This window comes from Bos javanicus, chromosome 6 (assembly GCF_032452875.1).
Source record: "Bos javanicus breed banteng chromosome 6, ARS-OSU_banteng_1.0, whole genome shotgun sequence".
In the NCBI taxonomy this organism is placed as follows: Eukaryota; Metazoa; Chordata; class Mammalia; order Artiodactyla; family Bovidae; genus Bos; species Bos javanicus.
Genome location: NC_083873.1, coordinates 37,124,339 through 37,141,043, shown reverse-complemented (window position 1 = coordinate 37,141,043; position 16,705 = coordinate 37,124,339). Strand labels below are relative to the sequence as shown.

General features: G+C 38.6%; 1 protein-coding gene across 1 annotated transcript; it reads left to right on the top strand.

Annotated features, from left to right (window-relative positions):
* Positions 1 to 584: 584 nt before the first annotated feature.
* MEPE (matrix extracellular phosphoglycoprotein) lies at positions 585 to 14,859 on the top strand. The gene is made up of 5 exons (XM_061419733.1): positions 585 to 750; positions 3,034 to 3,099; positions 6,603 to 6,656; positions 7,601 to 7,693; positions 12,975 to 14,859. The coding sequence occupies exons 2-5, from the start codon at positions 3,046 to 3,048 to the stop codon at positions 14,436 to 14,438; spliced, it is 1,665 nt and encodes a 554-aa protein (XP_061275717.1). The 5' UTR covers positions 585 to 750; positions 3,034 to 3,045; the 3' UTR covers positions 14,439 to 14,859.
* Positions 14,860 to 16,705: the final 1,846 nt, after the last annotated feature.

The window sequence follows — 16,705 nt, the reverse complement described above, 5'->3', positions numbered from 1 at the left end:
CTTCCACTACAAAGTCATATGTCTACAGGTCTTTACTGGAAAGTCACCTTCTCAACAAGGCCTTCCTGGGCCTCTTAATCTAAAATTTCACCTAATGTTCCCACTCACAGTGCTTGTTTTTGTCATCTCCTAGCAACACTTTTTCTTCTTAGACTGAGCCTGTGTCACTACCCAACATAATGTATTTTACTTATTTATGTTGTTTATTGCTTGTCTCCCCACCGGCTTATAAACTCCATGAAGACCGGGATTCTTTTTCCTGTTTCAGCTCACTGCTGCTGCTATTTCCCTAATGCCTGTCACATAATAGACACTCAAATGCATTTTTCTTAAATATTGCTGAATTAAATTCAGGCACAATTGAAATTACAAACTTTCTACACAAAAGAATAGCTACAATGTTTTCTATTTATAAACTTGCGAGTTACTCAGCAAGAACTAATAGTTCTGAAATCACTTTTAATTATTTGACAACATAATATACCAAGCTGAGGTATTTATATTTTCTGTTTATCCCATTTTCTGGAACATTTGATAGCAGCTTTTTACCACAAAAACATTTTTAGATTAAAATTACTCTGCCCCCTATGGTTATCTGTGGGCACTGGTAGCAAATTGTTTTCTAGTGCTAAGTGAGCCAGTGCTGATTGGCCATTGGGTACTCTAACAAACTTTAAATTTCAGCAAAATACCCAAAGACTGCTAATCCTGCAGAAGAAACCAGGTATTCTGAAGGTCAAAGATCCCCAGGTAACGATTCTCTTGATAGCAAATAGCCTTATAACATAGTTTACATTTTTAAGATGCATGCCATTCGGGTAGGAATATTGCTTTTGAAGAGAAATGCGTATTGAAAGTATTCTCCAGTGGGCATAACTATGTAATATTTAGTGCTTTGTTTTATAAAAAGAAAGTGTGTTACTAAGCTCTAGAAATGAACAACTAAAATTTGGGGCTTGGTAGCAGTTTTCTCTCTGGTTTGACTACCAATATTATCAATGTCCACAATGACTTGAAGACTTCAATTTTACTCTATACTTTTGCTTATAAGACAGAATAAGGATAATATGATCAGAGTTATGCTGTCAAACCTCATCTGTGCTGATATTTCTACTGATCAGCGTAAGTCATTAGATACATGGCTTATACTGTCCTGATCGCTAGAATGCTTAGAAGCTAAATCATGACTAGGATTAAGGTTCTTAAAATTGCATTAATTTAGAGGATAATAGCCCAGGATTTTAGAATATATTTAATAGTTTTATTTCACCAAAGCTTTTACTTTGAAATGATTGAAAATTACAACAGTATTCAGCTTATTTTTCCTATTAGAAGTATTTTTCTCTTAAGTACCACCAAAGAATGGTGTAAATTTTAAATTTTCATATTGATTGTAATATGTCTGTGTGGTGGTTAGTAAAATATTTAGTATAAAAACCAACAGATGGGTCATCCAAAGTTATGTCAATTTTCCTTTTCAATCCATTGGCTTTCTAGACTTAAACAAACTCACTGGATTCTCTTAACACACTTACCAAAGTATAAACATGTACCTTTATCCATAATAAAATGTTAGTCTTTTAAACATCATTTTGTTGAGCCCAATATAATACTATGATTAGCGTTCATATCAACTCCGTGTAGATTGTTCTGCAATAAGATAAAAGAATAGAAACTTATTCAAGGTGGTATAGACTCTGGCTCTAGAGCTACATTGCCTGGCTGCTAATCCTGGTTCTGCCCCTGAACACCTAGGAATTCTGAGACAAATCATTTGAACTTGTGTCTATTTCCTAATCTATAAAACAGGACTGGTAATGCTACCTCACTCCACAGGGTTATTGTTAGCTTAAATAATTGAATACATGTCAAATTTTTAGAACAGTGTTTGGCTCGTTTTAGTTTTCAGTAAATGTTAGCTATTAAAATAGGTATTATATAAATTGTCTTGGTCTCCAGGTCACAGGTGGCTCCCACTTCATATACTTTGCTAATGAGTATGAGGATATATATTTGGGCACCAGGCTGATAGCAAACAAGATTTCATTCCTTACAGTGGAGCTTGCTATCCTGGCAGATTCATTTAGTCTGTTATGAGTTGCTATACTAACTTAATGTTATTTTTTAACTATTTGTTTTTTTTAACGACAATGCTAACTTGCTTCAGTCGTGTCCGACTCTGTGCGACCCCATAGACTGCAGCCCACCAGGCTCCCCTGTCCCTGGGATTCTCCAGGCAAGAATACTGGAGAATACTGGGTTGCCATTTCCTTCTCCAATAACGACAATAGCTAACCTTTATTGAGTACTTACTATGTGCCAGGCTTTGTGTAAAGAGCTATCTACGAGTTTTTTCATCAGATGTAACTACAAATACTACTCACATCTTACAAATGAGGTAAATGACTTGCTCAGGGTCCCTTGGCTATTAAATAACAGAGCCAAGAACACAAACACAAATCTCACTTTAAAACCCCAGTTCTTAATTTTGCTATACTTCCTCTCTAAGATATAGAATTCTGGGTTGATCATTGCTATCATCACACAGGTCCCTGAGTAAGCTGAATACACTTACAAAGGGCTAAAAGAAAATGGTCATTTAAAAATCTTTTTTCCCTCTCTTGTTCAAATTACATTTCTATTGATCTATCTTCAAGTTTACTAACTCTTTGCTTAATGTTATTCTGAATTATATAAATAATTCAATTAAATTCTCTCTCTAAAGACAAAAGGGAAAAGTTTGGGCTGACAATAGAGTAAATAAATATCTATAAATTCATTTCTATATTGTTTTAATAATGTTGGACAATTTTCACATTCACATTGGAATGATTAAACATAAGAAAGCTCTTAAAGTTTCTACACTTAGATTTAAATTATATACAGTTTTTTTTTTTTTTTAACAAAAGAAAATTGACTAATGGACTGCTAAGGGGATGATTGTTTGTATAGACTTTCGTATTTTATTTATTCTTATGGCTACCGTCCATAACCAGCAATACTTTAGGGTAAAATATTTTTGTCTTTTTACAGAGATCCTCAAAGATGCGAATCTTCTGTTTGGAACTGCTCCTTTTCAGCCTGACCCTGGCAGCACCAGTAAGCATTTACAAATTCAGTTGCACATCATATAATCTCTTGCTCTCTTTATCTATTTTTCCTTTAAGCAACATCTTTGTAAACTAGTAGCACTTAGCTAGTTCAGTTACAATAAAATACCAAACACAGAGGAAGTATTCAACATTTGGCACAAATGTCTGTCACCAAGGAGGCCCTGAATGAACATGTAAGAAGAATTATAAGATGTCCACATGTTGCCTTTGGAGAAGCACCAGAAAGAATATTTTCAAGAAAACCAATAGCCAGCCACAGTGTTTCAATCAGCTAATGCCAATGAGCAAATATACTCAAATTGTAACATGTCAAAAGAACTTCTCAGTATTTTACCAAAATCTGAAAGGGTTTGACTTGGATGCTCTAAGGCTAAGCAACTAGACTGTATAACTGCAATACTACACAAAGGAACCAGAGCTTTTCTGTAATTCTTGCAACATTCCAACACTGTGAGATCCTGGTAGTGATTTTCTCTTCATCAGCGAGGCTAAAGATGGAAAGAAGTTCCCCATAGCTTAACCCAAATCAAGCTCCAGTTTCCTTCTGTGTCTTTTCTTCTCCTTGGTTCACGCAGATGAACAGGATGTGACTAAATCGTCTTATGAAAATGCTGAGTGTTACAGATATTTTCTGCCAAGGGGACACAGTACTCATAAGATAATGTCTGAAAAACATCCTAACTTCTCAGGGTAACCTTTTCAGTTGGAGAAGCGTGGAAGCAAGTGGTCATTCTGTTGTCAGAGAAAAACTTACATACAGGTCCTGAGAGAGTGGGTAAGCGACCACTGACAAGCATGAGCCATGCCAGCCACAGAGGAGAGTAGGAGTTGAGAAAACAGATCCCCTCTCAGCACGCATGCTCCAACAGACCTGTGGGAGTGCATATGGCTTAAAATAGACATCTGCCAGGCCCAATACACACAACTGACTTTGCTCAGTCAGGGCCACAGGGGTACGTGCTTAGGCATGAGAAGGATGGAGTGGGTCCTGCTGACCCAGCTCAATCCCACCCGCCGAGGATGGGTCTATTTTGAGCAACACATTCCAAAGAACAGCTGGAGTGGTATCTCTGACCATTTTCCAGTAAATGTGCTAAGTCAACACCAATCCACTGACCACTGGTCAAGAGAGGATGCCAGTCTTCTTCCTCTGAAGGAAACAAGGCCATCTCCATTTCAGAGCCACGTTCAAGGGCAGAACTGCCAAGTGGGTGGGGAGGGGGTGCGGGAGGAGGAGGGGTGCAGATTTCAAGTGAAAGAGGTTTGGCAAGGATACAAAGACAAATTTGGAATTACAAATAGCTATATGTGACGTTTTCTTTCAGATATGGATTCTATTTGGGTAATTATCTAAATTATTTAATTACAGATTAGGCATATCAGAAATCAGTGTATACTGAGCCACTTACTTATGTTCTGGAAATATAATCCAAATTCAACCTCTAGGAGAGGAAAAGGTTTTCCTCAATCTTCTTTGGGTCTCTGGCTGGATCTGAAAATGAAACCAACAAAGACAGATTAACAGGAGAAGAGAACACAAATTTTTTTTAATAATTTGACCTGTACATGGAAGCCTTTACAAAAGAATGAGGATTGAAAGACATGGCGAGGGCAGGAGGTTTTTAATACCATTTAGACAAAGTAATAAGATATTGTGAAGAACTGACAGGACAAACAGGATAGGATTAGATAATTCTTATCTTCCGTAATTAGGACTAAGATTAGTTTAACAAGATTTGTTTGCATATCCCTCTGTGCCATCTCTAGACTGATAAGAGATTGTCTCTAGTAAAAGAAGAATTTATTCCCTACCTTTAGGCAGAAAAAGGGAAATTTTTTCTACATGTTCTATTTCTTAATTGCCTTCAGCTCAAAATAATTATGTCAAAAACACATATTTAGGGGACTTCCCTGGCAGTCCAGTGGTTAAGACTTCGCTTCCCAATGCAGGGGGTACAGGTCCGATCACTAGTCAGGGAGTTAAGAGCCCACAAGCTTTGTGGCCAAAAACTAAAACATAAAATGGAAACAATATTGTAACAATTTCAAAGAAGACTTTTTCAGTGGTTCACATTTTTAAAAGACATATTTAGGGGTAACATTCTTGTTTCCTTCAAAAACAAAATTTTAAGTGGAAAAAGTAAAATATGATTGTTGGGCCATGCAATTCAATTAATAATCGTCAATATGTAATTAGACCATAAAGACTTTGTTATAGGTTACTTTGTTAAAAGTTCATGATTTATTATTGTGAACTATATTTAGGTGCTCTATACTATCATGTAAGTTTTTAACACGTTGCATGTGTGTTCTGTAAGAAGATACTGAATACCCCAAACTATCATTTCTTTCTTTTGCTTAATAGGTACCTATATCATTTTTTAATATTTTTTCTTTCCTATAGCACTATTTCCAGAACTATTTAAGCTCTTTTGATATTTCTGAGGAATAATACAATGTTCTAAATTTATATGCACATGATTGCATAAGAACCAACAAAAGGAGGGGGCAATAAAGGGTAGAATTATAAAATATGCCTTAGGGGGTAAAAATTACTATAAAATTGAAAAAAAAAGTAATTTTCTTGTTTTTTTTTTTTTTTGTTGTTAGGTAAAATTCTGGATTTTTGATAGTGGAAGTAACAGAAAGCTTAATGGTTCATAGTGTCATTCTATAACTCACATTCTATACAATACAATCTTTCAAAATGTCATTTTCCCTTTCCCTGAAAGAAAAAACTGCCCAGGTGACTGGCAACACTAAAGTCCCCTCTCCAGTGTATTCCTTCCCCTTTGGTGCAGGGCCATGGCTTCACTCTTCATGGACCATCAGGAGCATCATATCCTAATTCTAAGAGCAATGACTGAACTTATACAATCAATGCACACACAATCCACACCTCACTCAACTCCGATTTTAGTTCACTGATACCAAACACTTCCAGTGTGCCAGGGAAAATTTTTCAGTGGATACAAATGACATTTAAGCTTTTTCACTTGGAGGGCCACCCCTCCCAACTCAGCTGTTCTCCTGCACTGCACGAGGTTCTGTAGTAGAGACAGCACTGCCTTCCTCTAGGAAGGAAGGTCAGCACCCTCCTTCAATGAAGAAACAAATGTGATGTATGTGCCCATCTTCTTCTGGTCAGAATGATTTTCTACATTGAATAACCCAGTGAGAGAAAAGGGTTTCTCAGGTGGCACGCTGAAGAATCTTCCTGCCAACGCAGGAGACTTGGGTTTGGTCCCTGGGTTGGGAAGATCCCCTGGAGGAGGAAATAGCAACCCACTCTAGTATTCTGGCCTGGAAAATTCCATGGACAGAGGAGCCTGGTGGGCTACAGTCCATGGGGTCACGAAGAGTTGGACACGACTGAGTGGCTGAGCACTGAGCACTGAGTGAGAGAAAAATAAAGGAGACATTTATTGTTTGAAGAAATGAATGAAAGAAGAAATATTTGGTGATGTTTTATTTCTTGTTTCCTTTCAGACATTGCAACCACAGGCTGAGAAAAAGAAGCAAGACTATGTGGAAGAACAGAGGGTAAACAGAATTATTCTTCTTAAATACACCTCTTCCAACTCTATAAAGAGAAAAGTCAATACGGGGAAATTTTTAACTGCCAAAATATTCCTGTGTACCTAGAATGGAAATGGAAAATTACACAACATAATTTTGGCACTTTAATTCACACAATGTGTGATACAAAAGAAAAAAGCCTTCTGAATGGGAACTTGTTTCTCTTCATGTGATTTCTTCCTTCAGAGGGATAAAATTCTAGGATGTTGCTATTAGCAAACAATATTTTCCCATGCATGTACATGATAACAAAGTAATAAATGAGGGAGAAAACAAAGGGAAGTGAGTTAACAAGTCTTTATGAGGAATTCTGTGTACATGGAGTTAGTTTTCACATGCAACCAGAAAGTTAAACAAGAACTCTCAGTATTTCATGTCACCAAATTGCAGTTTACTTCTGCTTAGCAGGGTTTCTTCTGGCAGTCTCAGAAAATTCTGTTCTAAAAACTAACAATCTTCTGTTCTCTATCTTAGCTTAAAATTACAAAGGCAAAAACTACAAGCTTAAGAGCCTGAATGTTTATGCTGTGAGTTTTGCCAATTTTGACATCAGCATGAATTCTGTAAAATCTGCCTTTCTCCTCATCCCTCTGCCTTCTCCTACCTGAAAATATTACCAATTCTCCATTTGAATTTAAATTTGATAGTAAAATTGATACACTCTGTGGGGAGAGAGCTGTTTGATACTCATCATCAAGGAAAACCGATTTAGAGACAGACGAAACAAGCTGCTCTCTTCGGGAACTGGCTGACATACGCCCTCCTGTGGTTATCAGAAGTACTACCATCTGTTAGATGCATAAGCAGACTTCACTGGAGTTAAAAATTTCTTGTACTATTAAAAAGAGAGCCAGAAAACTTCTAAATAAGAGATAAACCCACATTAATACAATGTTGTGTTTTTGTAGATAACGTACAAGGGTCACCATGAGAAACATGGGTATTATATGTTTAAGTATGTTTCCACCTCGTCTGGAAGGAAAAACCAAACTGATATGAAGGTAAGCCGAATCCCAGTGATCCTTATCCTGAGCCAGCTCTGGATCAACACCAGGAGAAACTGTAAGGCAGACAGTTTACTTTCGTCTGGTCTGGAGTTTCTGTCTCTCGCTGGTGCTTTTGTCCTTTTCCCCTGGTCCCAGGCTCCTGGAGCATCTCTGCTATGGACCTCTGTGTCCCAGAGTCTTCCTGATACAGACAGGCCACCTCGTGCCCTGGCCTAAACCCTGCCCTGCTTCAAGACCTGCCATAGCACATGTGATGCTGGTGGGCCCCAGACACCCATGAGTTTTTCATGTTATTGCTTCTGTTATTGCTTTCATGTTATTGCTTCTGAGTAAAGTAAAGTTTCTCCACAATTCAAAGGCATCAATTCTTTGGCGTTCTGCCTACTTTACAGTCCGGCTCTCTCAAAAGTACATGACCGCTGGGAAGACACATATACAGCCTTGACTATACAGACCTTTGTCAGCAGTGTAATCTCTCTGCTTTTCATCACACTGAGAAGTTTGATCTTTTATAAGGAGGTTTTTGGACATAATGTATCATATGCTCTTATGGGGGAAGGGATTAAAAGGAAATAATTTTGACCTTTTTTAGGAAAAAGTGACACATTTTAATGTCCCTTAAATTAATTCTACAGATGACACTATCTGTGTCAGGATGCTTAGAAGAGAAAGAATAAGCGCTCTGTCACTGGAATAAAACAATACTTCTTTTTACTCAGTCCCTTTTTGTAAATTCATTGGCCAAAGAGCTAGAAACAGTTTAAAATGCCATCAGCAAAATGACTATTTACTTTTTTCCCAAATCTGACTTCATTCCCCATAAAAGTAGCAGTTTCCCTTCAGAATGTTATTTTGTTCTGCTCAATATTCTTTAAATGCATCTCTAAGACTTAACATCTCTAAGACTCAGTGTCTTTTAAACTTATTGGTTGTAACAAATATATGTTGAGTGCTTCCTATTGTGCAAGATATTATGTGAGATAAATGATTGAGAAAACTTAACTCTTTCCAGGATTTTAGAGTTAGAAAAGAATAAAAGGTTCTTACAAAAGTGATTATAACCTGAAAAAGAAAGTGCTATCTGAGTGGTACCCCCAAAAGTCATGCTTTAGGGCTTGGAGTAGAAAAGCTCAGTTCCTAAACTGGTGCTCACGGAAAGCTATATATTTGAAATAATTGAGCTAGAGGATGAGTAGGATTTGAGCAAACATTTGTGTGGGAGAGACTATTCTCCATGAAAAGAATAATGTGAGCCAAGGCATGGAGATAGGAAAGCAGGATATAGGAAAGAAGATTGGCCAATGGATGTGTTCACTGTTCAACCATCATACAATCAACAATGCAATCAGAAGTCAACTGGCGTAAGCAAACACAAAATGACTGACCATCATATACCACAATTTAGAAGTTGTTTAACTTTTTTTATAAAAGAATTCTGTTTGATTTTTAAATAAATTTACACAGTTATTAGTATACATGTTACTGTTTCAAAAGCAATAAAAGCATCAAATATAAAACAAACCTTCCCCCTTCAGAATAGGAAGGGGGAAAAATTAAGAAGGGATTATTATAGAGTACCTGTTTAACTCAAAAGTTTCTATTAGCAGTGAGCTAATGAACTTGGTTGCAAAGGAAAGTATAGACGTCCAGGTAAAACTTTCCCAGATGCAATGTCTTAAGTCAAATGTTTAAAATACTTTTTATTTTGAAATAACTCATTATAAAGCTTTTGTATTATATTTTCCCTCATCAGAAAACCTCACTTATTTTCAGAATGTACCTGCCACTATAAAAGATTAGTAAATAATAACTCCCCAAAATAAGTCATTTCAAATTATATCTTTAAAATACTACACATTGAAATGTTTGTGTACTTCATATTAGCCAGCTTTGTAAGAATAGAAGAAGTGAAGTGAAGTGAAATGAAGTCGCTCAGTTGTGTCCTACTCTTTGCGACCCCATGGACTGTAGCCCACCAGGCCCCTCCAGCCATGGAATTTTCCAGGCAAGAGTACTGGAGTGGGTTGCCATTTCCTTCTCCAGGGGATCTTCCTGACCCAGGGATCAAACCCAGGTCTCCCACATTGCAGGCAGACGCTTTACTGTCTGAGCCGTGGCTCAGAGAATAGAAGACACCCCCATAAATCATTTTTATCTTGACAATTACCCTCTGCCTCCAACGTTAATAAGATTTATGTATAAAAGCAGGCAGACTTCCAAGTAGAACAGTACTCCTATTTGAGGATGGATCTGTATCTAGTGACCTAATAACAACAACCTGCACATGTCAACCTGGTGAAGACAAAGCATTCAGTGAATATGGAGGAAACCTTTCCTTTCCCAGAAGGGTTGTACATGAAAGAGGAAATAACCTTAATGACTGTTCCATCAGGAAAAAAGGGATACTAGTTACTGGTTGCAGGTTAAAAAAAAATGAAAAAAAATTAGAATATCCTTAAGTGAAATTATCTGACATGAAAAGTAACAAGCAATTAGCTGATAAAATGTTCCAGGATGGACCAGCTGACCATAGGTCATATGTGTGAAGGACGTGGGCTGGGAGGCTGGGACACCAAACTCTGTCTCTAACTGAATGTTGCATTTGGAGCTCAGATTCTATAGTCTCTCAACAGCAATATATCTAATATAAAAGTTATCTTTTTTCTTGCTTTCACTATTGCATGTCAACATTCTAGTTATTAAAGAAAAGAAAGAAAGAGAAGCCAGCCGCTCAGTCATGTCTGACTCTTTGCAACCCCATGGACTGTAGCTTATCAGGCTCCTCCATCCATGGGATTTTCCAGGCAAGAGTACTGGAGTGGATTGCCATTTCCCCTTCTTCTATTTGGGCACCAGTAGAAGGTTTTTCTTCATAACTTTTTTCTTTGGCATATTCCTAATCCATGTGATTACATCTCACTCTTAGACACTGCAGCAGACTCCTACCTGTTCTTTCTTAGCTTGATTCCTCCTTGTTACTCTCTTGCTCATACACCATCACTGCTTCTCCATCCTCTATAAAATAAAACCAAATTCTTCTGCCTGAAATTCTGACACTCTGTATGTCTGTGCAAACCCTGACTGAATGTGAGGTCTCTGCCCCACCACATCACCCCCACACTTCATAAACCCTGTAGGACCACTACCTCTGCCATTTAATAAGTCATCAGGTACTGCCTGGAACACAAAACACCAGCTCAACTTCTTATATGTCTCAGTCCCTCAATAAATATCTCTTATTTTGATTTCATGTTATCCACCAGTTCAAAGGTTTATGTAGTAGTGTTGTAAATTTTAGCTCACCTTACAAGCTTGAGGTGGAGGGAAGTATGCTATTTATTCTGTCTATAATTGTTCTGTTGCTCAAGAGCTCTTACCCGTGTGTTAATAAATGGGGAGGGAGTATGCAGAAATTAATTTAAATTCAACCTATTTAAATTAAGTTTATCTAATCTTTAAGACTTCAGTCTCTTTTGGATAAAAATGCTCAGATGCTCACTTCTGCCATCTCCCCCTAAGATGGCAAGCGTGCATACGAGGGAGTCAGGTATGGCTTGACATCATCCACTACATGTGCCCAGGTTACTCGGTCATGTCCAATCCTTTGCGACCTCATGGACTGTAGCCCTCCAGGCTCCTCAGTCCATAGGATTTTCCAGGCAAGAATACTGGAGTGGGTTGCCATTTCCTTCTCTAATCCACTACATACCATACGCCAAATGTACACACGTGGCTTATACACTAGTGGAGGGGAAGTCATGGCATCCTCAGACACGGAAGGGACAATACTGCTTGCCCTGCCAAGTCACTAGCTACAATGGCTTAGGACCAAACAGTACAGTCTTAGGGTGACGGAGGGGACAGTGGGGATTCAGCCTCTCCTGGATCTCATGGACAAGGTAGATCCCTCTTTGTCTGCATTTGTCTCACATTATTCCTAGTATATATGCTCCATCTAAATACATTGCTCCTTTTAGAGCCACTTCACTCCCTCTGGTAAGCTCCTGAAAACTCTCAGATGCTTCCATGTCTAGCCTGTGCCACAGAGAAAGAGTGAGTGGGCAAAATCAATCTCAGTCCCTTTTCTTCCTGAGCACGTTGTTCAAGCTTCTTGCACCTTGGCTGTACCTCAGGTTGGTAAGGTGCTGTCTATGAAGCTGCATCCTTACAGACCTTCTTCCCGAAAAGAAAAACTGAGGCACAAGCATCAACACTCTTCGTCTCCACTCTCTTTTTCATCCCATTATTCTCTCAGGGGCTTTTCTTATCTGGGCCTTCACTACTTAAACTTATGATCTAGAAGAGTAGTTCTCAAAGGGTGGTTACAAGCCAGCAGCACCAACATCAGCTGGGAACTTGTCATAAATGCAGATTCTAGAGCCTCACCCCAAGCCTACAGAATCACAAACTCTGGCCATTGGGTCCAACAATCTTTGTTCTAGTAAGCCTTCCAAATAGTTCTGATAAGTGCTAAATTTGAAAACTATTGATCTAGACTATCTAATTTGGATTATTACATGACAAAAGAGGAAGAAAATAAAGATAATGATTACCTTTTCAGACAATAACTAGGGTCACTAACAGTTGTTGCAAGATCCTTTGTTTGAATGTCAGAAGCTCAGTATTACCTACAACTTCTATTTGTATATCCTCTGTAAAAAAAAAAAAAAAAAAAAAGGAAAAAGAAGAGAGGAAAATATTTATACCTTTGAAGACCAGGGCCAAAACAGAGAGAATAGGGGTGTGGGGAGGGAGAGAGAGAGAGAATAATCACGCTTGAAAGATGAACTCCATTTCACTTGAAATGTCTCAAGGTCACAAGGTGAGGACCACGCTCTGTCTTCCTTAAATTCAGATCCTCCTTTAAAATCAGGCCCTAATCTATATTTCAAAATTTACTTCTCTTCCCTTAGGATTCTCCTTTTTATCATTCCCTTTGGCTTTCTCTACTCCAGCCTTATAGTTTTATTCATATTATCTTTCAAATGTTTCCTGTTTCCAAACATTTGAATATGCTACTTAATCTTAGGACAGTTTCACCATTTTCTTTTCATGTATTTGAATCTCACCCACTCTTAAAGCCTTGTTCATTCTTCTTTTTCTGTGAAACCTGCTTTGGCCATTTCAAAATTATCTCTACCAACAAATCTCTTTTGAGTTAAGAGATTCTTTTTATTAAGTATCTGGTGGGATTTTAAACATTATTGCCTAAGAATTATTAAATTTTAAAAGCTTAACATAAAATAATCACTTTATATTGAAAATTGTACTTTAGCAGGAAGAAAAAAACAAAGGTATTGCTCTTCCCCATTCTGGCAAGAGAAGTCAAGAGCCAGCACCTAAAGAAAACATCGTCCTGAAAAAAGAGGAAGACTTGTTCCTTCCTAGAACCAATGAAAATAACAAAAGCACAAAATCTCAAAGTCTTTCGGGAAATAAACAGTCAACGAATGAAGACTACATTATCAGTAGCAAAGAAAATGCCCACAGTGACCTAAAGATGTCCATTTATCCTGAATCGAAGGGGAAGCACAGGGCTGAGGACAGAGACAGTGCTATCCGCAAACTACACAGCCAAGAAGGATATGGCGCAGCTCTCATCAGAAATAGCATGTACCACGGAATGGAGCCCAGGACTGTGACTGAACTCTTGGCGGGAGAAAACAAAGAGAACAAACCGAGGAATGTCCTAGGCAAAATTCCAGCAGATGCCAACTATGCTAAAGCCCCCTCACAACTTAAGAATCACCAAAGAGATTCCCAAGCCCAGAATATTCCGGTAAAAAGCAAATCTACCCACCTCACCCAACACAACATGGACTATCTAAAACAGCTCCCCAAAGTAAAGAAAATCCCCAGTGATTTTGAGGGCAGTGGTTACCCTGATCTTCAAGAAAGAGGAGATAATGATCTCTCTCCTTTCAGTGGAGATGGTCCACCTTTCAAGGACATTTCTGGTAAAGGAGATGCTATTGATCCTGACCGAGAAGGTACAGATATTCAAACAGAGCTTTCCAGCCCAAGTGAAACTGAGACCACCAGTCCTGATGCAAAAGGACCAGGTTATAATGAGATCCCAGAGAAAGAAAGGAATGGCAGAAAAACTACTGGAACCAGGGGTAAAACAGCCCAAGAGGCAAATACTGATGTAAGCCTGGTGGAGGGCAGCAATGACATCATAGGTGGCACCGATTTTAAGAAACTCCCTGGGCAAGAAGGAAACAGAGTGCATGGCGGCAGCCAAGATGCTCATCAAGGGGAAATAGAGTTTCACTACCCGCACGTACCCTCAAAAGACCAAAGGAAAGACGGCAGTAGAGATGGAGCTGAAGGTACTAACTATAATGAAATTCCCCAAAATGGCAAAGGCAGCAGCAGAAAAGGCACACAGCATTCTACTAGATATCAAGAGCCCTCAAAGGAAAAACAAAGATTTCCCAGTAAGAGCGAAGGTCAGGGCCAGCTCATTCCTCCTCGTGGTCTTGATAATGAAATTAAACATGAAATAGGTTCCCATAACGGTCCCAATAATGAGGGAACCATAACAACACACAGCAGGAAAAATCACTATGTGCCCCACCGACAAAATAATTATGCATGGAACAAGGGTGGGTCACAAAGCAAAGGCACCTGGGGTTACAGGAACTCCCATTCCAATAGGAGGTTTCGCCCCCCTAAAAAGCATGACAGTAGTGAGTCATCTGACAGTGGCAGTTCCAGCGAGAGTGATGGTGACTAGAAAATCCCAGCAGGATAAAGATTTGAACACTTAGTCATCAGTGACTTAACAGTACCAAGGGGGCCCACTTGATAGCAGATCAGATGAAGAACAGAGTCAGGAATTGAATAAGCCAAGAGACCTGGCCTCCTGGGGAGAACTATTGCTATCTTAATGGTCGTAGTATGAAATCCTCATGATGCTTTGTGAAATTTTATTCAAAGTTAAGATGCTTTTTTAAGGAAAAAAAAATCATTAAGGATTCATGGAATAGGTAATATTTGAATAGGTATCATTTAAAAATAGGTTGTATCACAAAACCCTTTGTTGTTTGCTCTGTAGACATGAAAAACAATATGTCTTATATGATAATCTGTAATTAAATGACCTATAAGAAAGTCTACTGTCTGTGGTGCTTCCTTTAAGACTCAACAAGATGAGTTCTGCCTCTGGCAAAGGCACTACTATGAAATTAATCCACTGACTAAAGCTTGAAAGCCTCCCTTCATCCCACTCTGCTCAAGCCAGTATTTCCTTTTTTCTCTGACCTCCTCTGCTCTAATAAAGATATCCTGCTTCATGTCCTGCTGTGCTCTTTTCTCTGTTGCACTTTTATAATTTCTTCTAGAACAAATTTTACTTCCTGACACAACTGTTCATGTTATCACTTTTCTCAGTTCTACCTCTTTCTAAACAAAGAGGGGAATGGGTTTGCTGGAGGGAAAGAGGGAGAATTTAAGAAGGAGACACACAAATGAAAAACCAAGATAAAAACTTACTTTGGCAAATATTATTCATTGGCTGATTCCAATCATCTCAAGCCTATTTCTTTTTTCTGGTCTTTAGTGTAGATGCTTTCCCAGCTAATGGCCTGTGATACCATTCTGGAAATTAGCCCTAAGCCTCCTGATCAGAAACAGAAGCAGAATTCTGGAAGGCTTTTGCTCTTCTTGGTAAGAGCGTGTACAGTTAGTACCATCCTTCCTCTTTTCTTACCCTGTTCGTTGTTTAACATCAACATGATGCCTGGAGGTGCAGCAGCCATTTTGTGGCCAGGAGGAAAGGCATGCGATAATAGAAAAACAGAACTATTTTCATCTGCCATTTACTTCCTCTGGGGATAGAACCTACATTGGCAGGCAGATTCTTTACCACTAAGTCACCAGGAAAGCACACAGAAACCTGTACTAACATTTAAGTTGCAGATAAGTAAGTTGAAATTGACCTGCTAGCTTTATCCCAGATTATATCAGACCTTTACATGGTCTGGTCTGATCACATGAAAAACACTTGGTGCTGTAAAGGAAAAACAATGAGCTAACAGAGAGAACAAAGGTTTTCTTTGGGTGATTACAGATGAGATCTTCCAAAGGTCGTCTGTCCTAGTCTGCTACCTACTGGGGAAACTGCATTTCAATTCTCTCGTCAGATTTTAGTTCCTCTGTCCCAGCCTCAGTATTCATGCATATTTATTCAAAACACTGAAAATGTCTGATTTTTCTCATCCATTTAAGGGAAACACTAAATGTGTCAGCATCCATGATGCACTGCTCAGAGATGATGCAGACTGGAGCGATGAGTCCAAAACAGAAGGACCAGAGCTTTGGGAGAACCGCCTGCAGTCAGGCAGTGGATCTCTGCTTCATCCAAATCCAGGTTTCAGCCACCAAGCTGCACTAGCTTCATTTTTTTTTTCCATTTTTAAGTAAACATAGATTTCAAAAATAGGGCAGAAAATTTCAACCTCACCAAGGTGCTTTCCATGCAACTACTGAAATGGGTACCGTCTGCCACCTTGTGCCCAAAAAGAAAAGATCACTGCAGGCTCTGGAATTTATTTTTACACCTGCTACTCCCTCCAACCTCACTGCATCAGATTTCTCAGCTTGTAAATATCTACTTTGATTTGTTAGCCCTAATTAAACTGCTCTTGGCAACTACAACCAGTCAAGATTCCTGATCCTGTTTGGGATGACATTCAGCTCAATTGAAGAACACTTACTGAATGACCACATTTTACAAAACTCCATGGGGATCAAAAGAAAGAAAAGAGATGTTCCTGGCTCTTATCAAGATTGTACTTTAGTCAGGAAGACAGGCATACAAGATACAAAGTAGAATGTGCTAAGTTCAATCACAGAAAAAAAAAAGTAATTAAAGGAGTTCTGTGGAAAAAGATGAACTCTCGCTGAAGGAAAGAGCAAAGATGAGTAAAATCCATCCTCCTTGAGGTATGACACATGCAGAGGGGCTGTTGATAGTTCCAGTGGACAAATGAGGGCCTGACC

Excerpts from the sequence above, each read along its gene's own strand:
- MEPE (XM_061419733.1), top strand. The coding sequence starts at position 3,046 with ATGCGAATCTTCTGTTTGGAACTGCTCCTTTTCAGCCTGACCCTGGCA. Across the intron at positions 3,100-6,602 it reads GCCTGACCCTGGCAGCACCA|ACATTGCAACCACAGGCTGA; the intron begins GTAAGCATTTAC and ends GTTTCCTTTCAG. Across the intron at positions 7,694-12,974 it reads AAAACCAAACTGATATGAAG|CAGGAAGAAAAAAACAAAGG; the intron begins GTAAGCCGAATC and ends ATTGTACTTTAG.